Genomic DNA, 8422 nt, shown 5'->3' with positions numbered 1-8422 from the left:
GAGGAAGAGGGCTCTATTGGAGATCTTCCCTCAAAGGATGATAATTCCACGAAGAAACCTCCTCCGGCTTATCATAATACTATTCGGGTAACCCACGTAAACTTGATGAATGCAAATTCTCCTATTGAAAATACTATATGCATTCTCATCTTTGTAGTGTTTGTGTGAAGCTTTGGGGCGTGGTGGAAAATGGATTTGATGTCGTTGATGAGAGGAACATGTCACCTCAAGAGAAGGTCAATTGCCAACTCAACTCACCCGCCACTGACAAGATTCATCAAAGCTTGAAGCATGAAATCTATGATCAAGTTGTTGACATGGAGTCCACCAAGGAACTTTGGGACAAGCTCACAACCATGTTTGAAGGCACCATGAGAATAGAGAAAGGACATAGGTGTAAGATGTTTCAAATCGTAAACTAAATTGTTGACTCCGGTCGACTACAAAAAATATGCCCCAAGCTAGTGCAAGTGGGAGACCGTCGAAAAAATGCCCTAGTGACATGTGTTATTATTATATTTCCATGATTATGATTAAGTTTATTTTCATGAATATTAGATTCGGAGGAGAACTGAATAAATGTGTGGAATAATAAACACCAAATAAGATCCCTAGTAAAGCCTCTATGACTAGCTTGTATATTATTGGTAGTCACATTTTCCTAACTATGGGCATAATTAAAGTGTTACGAGGTTGCCAATTATATATGAGAATAATATTTTTAAGGTGAACAATGTTGTTGGATAGACCATTTTTTGATATATCGAGTAACACTTATGTTGCTGGTATTTTCTCAATAAGAATTGTATTATTGTTTACTAATTTCCTTCGACCATGAGAATATCATAGACATGGATGATATTGACTGGGTTTGCACCATGACATCAAACATTATTCCCTAACTTGGTAAGTATAAAGATCGATTACATGATACCGGAAAGAATGCCAATATTCTAGATATGTTCAGACTAGGAATTGCTCCTCCAGCAATGGAGAGGATACTTTCAGCCCTCTCGTATTATGATGTCCAGCATCACTTGGCCAGGTAACGCGATTAAGTTAGTAGTCGTAGGGACACTGGTAATATGAAACAAGAGTACATGCTAGGACATCGGTAATATGGAACGAATACATACTGGAAACAGGGATAATGTAACATTTTCGTCCCACATACTATAAAGTATCAAAAACAATACAGGAATCGTAGTGTACAGAATACAAGAGGTTCACACAATAAAGGTCGTGGGTACATGGGAATTATTATGGCCATCAAGAGAATGTCGATTATTGTCGTGAAAGGAGTTCCAGATGATCTTGAAATGTTCACTCACAGAAACAACCTTAGACGATGTAGTTCCTAAACTTCCGATACATTTTTACCTTGACTCACATCTCTTCGCATCAATTCTATCTTGTTTCTCTTTTGTTTCCACTTGGCATCCTCTAGTAAAACAACCTTTTCTGCCAAGTGGAACGCCCTAATTTCTGCTGATTTAGGCTACAACTTGACGCATTAGCAAGTTCGCATCAATATATGGATGAATTTCATAGTCTCCGCATTATCTTTCTAGACTTATCAGTTCTAAAACCTTCGTACATTAAAAAGAGCACAGATTTGCCATCGGCAACTTTAGCACCACACTCCGCCTCGGCCTCACCAAGGTTGCCTTACACATTCTGGGAGCGAACAAGCAAGTAACATACCACAATCACTGACAATTCGTTCTTCGTAGCAAAACAATGCTATCTTGGAAAAGCTAGTGACACTGTTCCTGCATCATCTACTATGTCCTTTGTAAACCCGGAAACTGAGTGACCACCTCACCAGGTACTACAGCTAAGAACGGATACCTAATTATACTGGGAACTTGAAATAACTCCTTCAGTCAACTGCCAATCCTACAATTCAGTCCGACAAGTCATCACCAGAGTCTACGTCCACAGGAGCAGCAGCCGCACCACGGTAGGCAGCAGTCTCATCTGCATAGCGTTTTTTATCCACTATGGACTGCTCGACATATGGCTGCCTCTCCTCAGCTGCAAAATTAAACATTTGAAATTATTATCAGATCTTTTTTTTATCCAACACCCCATACCCACATCTGTTTTGTTTCGGTAAACTTAAACTGCCAGTATTGACTGCACCACTGCCATAGTAACTTACTCCTCCACCCAGGAATAAGTGTACTTTGGTTTTGTTGTAAGTCAACCTTATTTTAATTTGACTAACTTTATAAAAATAAGTATAACATATATGATACTCCATCCGATCCATATTAATTGTCTCTAATATAAATGCATACACGTTTTAGTTCTAAATACATCCATACAAGCGACAAGTAATATGAATCGGAGGGAGTATCAAATTTGTAGATTATGAAACTAAATTCAAGACAAAATTACTGATATTAATTTAATGTCGTTAATACTGCCAAGTTTTCATATAAAGTTGACTAAGGACAAAACTAGAAGTACACAGATTAGCGGACGGAGCGAGTAAGCATGTAAAACAGGTAAGGGTCTAGAAATATTACCTGACATCTTTTGCCATTTCTCCCCAAGCTTCTTTGCTATATCTGTGACCCCCAGTTCGGGATTGCTGTTCTTCAAATTCTACATTAGGAAAATGTCAATTTAAGTTTGAGGATTCATAACATTATTGTTCCTATAACTTCATGGTTGCTTTTTTTTTTGGTCAGAACTTCATGGTTGCTTAATTTGCTAAGTATAGGTCACATGCATTCATTAACAATAGCAAATCGGTTCCACAACCTAATATACTGTAAAAACTGGCCTAGCTTGGGGCAAAGCTATAATACACTAACTGAAGAGAGGAACTTTTTCTGTAAAACTAACAAAGCAAAAAAAATGCAACTCACAGATTTGATATCACAAGTGTTCAACTGACTATATTTTTTTCACCATGAAAGCAGAAAAATTAAATATGGATGGATGCAAGTAACTTACAACTCGCTCAGTCTTTGAGAAGTACATGAACGGAGCTATTGCTCTTTTAGGGGCATTTGGATCTTTCTTCTTCTTCTTCGCCTTTTTTTTCTCTGAACCTTCCGCATCCCCACTCTTTGGCTTCCTCTTCGCAGGTGGCTTTGAGCTACTAACTTCCTTTTTGGAAGATTTCTGAAACAATAAGTTATTAGAACAGTGCCTTACTACATATTTTTTGGCTCAGGAAGAGTTCTGTTAGGGATGCAGACAAAGTAAATTCAGTTACCTCCTTTTCTCCTCCACTTAAGCTAGCATCAGAACCCTCCTCTTCAGAATCATCACTAGGGGATCCACTGTCATCCTTGTCCGCCACAAAATCCTCGTCCTGAAGTTGGAAAGAATTACAGCAAGGTATACATGCAAATGAATTAGGTACTCCAATCCAGGACAACACGTTGATAAAAAAGAGCCTTGTAGACAAGCAGTACCTCTTCATCACTTTCTTCATCACCAGCCTGATTTTTAATCCCATTCAGATATGGATCAGGGTCATCTATAGTGCTCTGAAGAGCAGCTGCAACGGCACCACTTCCTTCAACGCCATCTTCTCCAAGATTCATGATTTTCAAATTCTTAGCACTTGAACAAGAAATGAAAAAAGTACTTATTAGCTTCATACAGCATAAATCATACACTGATAATTAAATGAATTTAGAAGGCGTATACCTGACAAAGTTGAAAAGGTTATGATATTCATTCCTTTGGATATTTCTGAAGAGATGTTCTTGATCATTTTTTAGCTTGACCAGGAGATCAAAATAGTGAGACGACATACTAGCACCACCAGCACCATGACGCTCAAATTCAACATAATCAATCTGCAATAACTATATGCTTAGCAGAGGACAAACAGATGAAGAACCATGAATAATGTCAAAAAAATACAAACTAGACCTCCTCATGCAGAATGAGTGTTGGGGGCTTGGGCAGAAAGAAAAAGCCCTTTTCAAGAGGATAGAGCAACCCATCTTCAGCTTTAAGTGATGATTTCACAGCATATCCATCTTGACAACTGCGGAACGTGCTTGGTCTTGTCACTTTAGCACCAGACAGGCCACGGAGGATTTTGGAGAATACCTCATGTTCTAGACCCTATGGACAAATCAAACACTATATGAGTCCATCAGTCCGTCTGGAGTTCTACACAAATATAAATCAAGATACGACAACAAGTGTAAACGAAGAACTGTAGAAGTGGAAAATGAACAAACATAAGGGTACTATCACTTAATCAGGACACTAGAATGACTGATATTTAATGTGATTTCAGAACCCAACCACAATCAGTTTCATATTTGCAAGCAGAAGGACTGAGCATCAATGGCATCTATCACAAACCAAAAAAAAAATGAAATTTTGCAAAGACGAACTATAATCTGATGAGTATCCAGTTAGGTAATAAGCTTATTGGAGGGTTTCGGTGTTTCAGCAGTACATAATCAATACATACAGTTCAGAGCCCTTCATAACTAAATTGGAGATGTGTATCTGGGCATATCAATAGAGAAATATAAGTATTAACCATATGGATCAATGTAGAAGTTACAGCATACAACTATGACAAAGAAAAACGTCTAAAGCATGTACCACCAAAGGAAAATAATGTAAATAGGAGCTAGGATTGACTTATGACGTGAAACATCATGTTAAACTTGGAACAAATGAAAGGAAAGCTAGACTATTAAAAGCAGATAAGCATATCACATTGTAAGAACTCTGCAGTCTATCCTTGTACTTTTCAGCCAAAACCTCCTCACTTAATGACAGCTCCGTTGTAAGTACTGCCTCTGTCATAAACTGTCCATGAAGGAAATGGTTACTAAATGTCTAAGGTGAACTGTAACAAAGTTAATGTGAGATGAGTGTAATATAAATATATAATACCTGAATAACAATGTGAGGATATAATGTTTGTCCTTTGCGAATTGGTGGATCAAGTGTAATGACCAAAAAGGTATGAGGGTTGTTTGACTGAACATATAAGCATGAGATCATATTAGCTTCTTGACAATACACAAAAATAAAAAAAGGTGAAGAATTCTTGAAAGTATTCACAGTATTGAAAAAAATATAACCTTTGGCAAAACAAAGAGGCGAAGAATACTGCTATACTGGATTTTGAAATCATTGGCTTGTCCTTGGAGTCGTAAGAATGACATATGAAGCTCAACAGTGTACCGACCTCTGAATAAAAAATGAGCAGTTAGCTTATGTAATGAAATAGAAGAAAATGAATACGGATAGCATACCCTTATTTTCAGATTTAGAAAAGCCTATAGTTTCAAGAGTTCCACACCTTGGAGTAAGAATTCCAATTCCCTCAAAGGCAGCAACAGCCTCCTCTGATGAGCCAACATCAGCTATGGCCAAGATCTTCTGCCAAAAAATCTAAAATAAAGAGAAGATTTCATTATTTGCACCAAATAAGCATGAATGTCCCGCTATCATATTGTGCTTATCGAGTAAGCTCACATGAGCTGAAGGCCGTTCCTCATCCCCAATGAATTGAGTATTTGATGTTGGTACATGAAAACTCATATCCATCAGCGAATCTTTCTGCAGGAATGATGAAAAGAGGAGTTACAATCACCCAATCTTACAATTAAAGTTGGCTACAAACTGTACAACCACACAATATAAGGGAAACCAGAATTCTCTAGATGTTGCTCCTGGTGCATTTGTCGGCTCAGCACAACAGAAGTCTTGGAAAGTTAAATAATAGGTATATGGCCAAACCATGGGCGCAAGTTTCTAAAATATCTTAAAATGAGATTGAAAGCACATTTGAGGAAATAATAAGTGCCACTGTGAAGTGTAAGAACAGAAAGAAACATATAGCTTATGGAACTTCAAAGAAACGCAAGCAATGTAGAGATCCATAGACATAAATCACCCAACAACAGTTAGCAAAAGACAGCCAACAGGCAAAATTTTACAAAAGTACAAGTAATTTTGGATAAACATATCCAGGCAAACCACATACCTCATTAGCCCCTGTAGTATCATCGACGTGGAACTCAAGAACAACATCAGTTTTTCCTTGCAACTGAGTTTGAGAAACATCTGCCAGAGAGACTTCAAATGCCTCCTTTGAGCCAACGTTAAAACTAAGCATATTGCCTGAAATGGGAAGAACCGCAAGATGAATTTACAAAATGGCACAGGGGCGCCAACTGCCAGACAGACTATAGAGAAATCAGCTAACCATTGATATCAACCGCGCCCCAATTATGCCCGCTAACAGAAAGCTGCTTCTCCTCTGGGGCGATTCCCGTGTTCTTTTGTATGAAGTTAGTAAGGTTACTAACATCCTACAGAATAATTTGAAGAAATATATTCTGAGGTTAGAAAAGAATACACAAGAAAGCAGGTGTGACTGTGATTGTATATCCGTTCTATTTGCGACTGCATTACTCCAGCCAAATCTTCATGTCATATGTATACTCGAGTACTCAACTTTCCTTGGAGGGAAATGGCGGAGAACTATTACCTGTTCACGGAAGCCTTTGAACATGTACCGGATGCCCTCTTTGGTCCCAACACTAAGCTGATAAGATCTGGGGATTTTCATCCATGTCATGGAAATTATATCAGCTTTATCAACATCAATGGTCTTTCCTCCACCTTGCTTCTTCCATGCAACCCCTCCTGAATGAAGCCTAAATTGGCCAGGGTTCTACAAGAGCACAAACCATCACAGCACAAGAATAATTTTAGCATGGCAAGTGATACCACTACATAGACCAATTTAACAGCATAGGTGAAGATAGTGGCATGTATTGAAATAGATGTATGAACTTTTTTTTTGCCACTTCTTGGAATCGGTCCTCATAAGTTCCAAATAAAATGCAACTGATAATAAACACGTATGCACAATTCTAAATCGTAAAATGAAACATAGAGTGTTTTGGTCAAATCTAGTTATGCATAAGAGGAACATCCCTATAACACGGGGAATTGAGAATAAAAGGCTCTAAATTCTAGAAATTACGGAGGCCATGGGTTGCAACCTTGCAACAGGATGCAGCCATGGGACCAATAGGCACAAAATTAATACCGAAATTCACACGAAATGGATGGCAGCAATTGCATAAGACATTCCGCATACTGGATGGCGAGATCTGTTGCATAAACTGATGCCCGAAACCATAATTTAGGTCCTCTTTCTAGTCGAGTTTCCAAATAATTCCGTCCGAAGCATACTGGATTCGTACTGAACTAATTCATGCCGCCTGGCCAAAATACGTGTCTAAATCCAACAACCAAGTGGAGGACCACAGATTTACCCTCTGGCGCCGCCCAGGAGAAACCCTAGCGTGTAAACCCTAGAGGAATGAGGGGCCATACGACGAAGACGGGAGCACAAATTCCGGGAGGGCAAACCCGCCGCCAGCACGGAACCGAGCAATCGAGCCGGAAACCCTAACGAAGCAACGACTCGAACCGATCCGGACCAGCGGGGACGAACTCGGCGGAGGAGGTGGACTCACGTTGCCGACGCGGCCGCCGAGGGAGATGTTGCTGAAGAGGTGGCCGTCCGTCATCTCGCCGCGACCGGTGGCCGCCGCCGCCGCCGCGGTGCAGGTTCCTCGACTCGCTCCCTCGCGCGCGGGCGGGCGGGCGAGTCGCCTCCTGGGGTGCGGGATTTGGGAGCTTTGCGGCGATGGGGGGAAGTGGGTTTCGCTTTGGTGTTGGGGGGAATTGGGGGCGCGCGGAAGGTTAATATAGGCGTTTGGACAGAGAGCCCTATCTTACAGGTGGGGTCGATATCTAGCGTTCTAGCCCGAAATTGGAGGAGCCATGAATTTTGACAAAAGTATTTGCAAAGTTTCGGGCGGGTTTGGTACATGTACAAGTACAACCGGCCCCGCCAGTTACGGTTTTTGGGTGTTCAGATGTAGCCTGTGGTGTTGTTTTTGGCGCGCCATTCATCCCTCCTGGCTCGCTAGCCGCTCGATGCAAGTGAAACCAACCGCCAAATCTTGGTCAATCCCGCGAGGGAAAAATATAGTCGAGGAAATTTCTCTTCACATCCCCTCCTCGACCTCCACGCATGACCTAGCAGCAACGTCGACAGGAACGCGACAGGGACTTTGGCGATGTCGCATCCGTCTTGCAGCACCGAAGGTGGGCCCTGAAGGACACGCGTCGTTCGGTGAAGGAGGAGGAGGACGTGAGCGTTTGGTTCCCCCGATGATAATAAGGGTTTTCCTTTAGAAAACTAATCAATTGCTCGCCAGGCTGCGTAAAATGGCAACTTCTTTGACTCATTTAGAGATGCACCTTTGGCAAGTAGGTTTGCACGAGATTAATTCTCGTACCTTTCTTATCTCTCTTGTCTTTCTTTTTTGGATCACTACATAAATATGCTTCTTTGTGATGATCCCTATATAAAAGGAAAAGTCTGCATCAACGA

The 8422-nt window shown here is 40.6% G+C and overlaps 1 protein-coding gene across 1 annotated transcript; it reads right to left on the bottom strand.

The window, feature by feature from the left end:
• Window positions 1-1629: 1629 nt before the first annotated feature.
• On the bottom strand, window positions 1630-7614 carry LOC124706338 (FACT complex subunit SSRP1-B-like). Its single transcript, XM_047237995.1, has 16 exons — window positions 7497-7614; window positions 6497-6682; window positions 6212-6317; window positions 5990-6126; window positions 5479-5562; window positions 5303-5394; window positions 5082-5190; window positions 4891-4977; window positions 4711-4803; window positions 3901-4098; window positions 3673-3824; window positions 3435-3585; window positions 3233-3331; window positions 2968-3138; window positions 2535-2613; window positions 1630-2037 (listed from the first exon to the last, which is right to left on the bottom strand). The coding sequence occupies exons 1-16, from the start codon at window positions 7548-7550 to the stop codon at window positions 1907-1909; spliced, it is 1929 nt and encodes a 642-aa protein (XP_047093951.1). The 5' UTR covers window positions 7551-7614; the 3' UTR covers window positions 1630-1906.
• Between the last annotated feature and the right edge of the window lie 808 nt (window positions 7615-8422).

This window comes from Lolium rigidum, chromosome 4 (genome assembly GCF_022539505.1).
Source record: "Lolium rigidum isolate FL_2022 chromosome 4, APGP_CSIRO_Lrig_0.1, whole genome shotgun sequence".
Lineage (NCBI taxonomy): Eukaryota > Viridiplantae > Streptophyta > Magnoliopsida > Poales > Poaceae > Lolium > Lolium rigidum.
The sequence above is the reverse complement of the archived record's forward strand: the minus strand, read 5'-3'. Positions and strand labels throughout refer to the sequence as shown.

Bases quoted from the DNA above. Each gene is read 5' to 3' on its own strand.
- LOC124706338 (XM_047237995.1), bottom strand. From the start codon at position 7,550: ATGACGGACGGCCACCTCTTCAGCAACATCTCCCTCGGCGGCCGCGTC. The intron at 3,139-3,232 runs GTAACTGAATTT...TTATTGTTTCAG, and splicing joins TAAGTGGAGGAGAAAAGGAG to AAATCTTCCAAAAAGGAAGT. The intron at 2,038-2,534 runs GTAATATTTCTA...TTAATTTTGCAG, and splicing joins GAAATGGCAAAAGATGTCAG to CTGAGGAGAGGCAGCCATAT.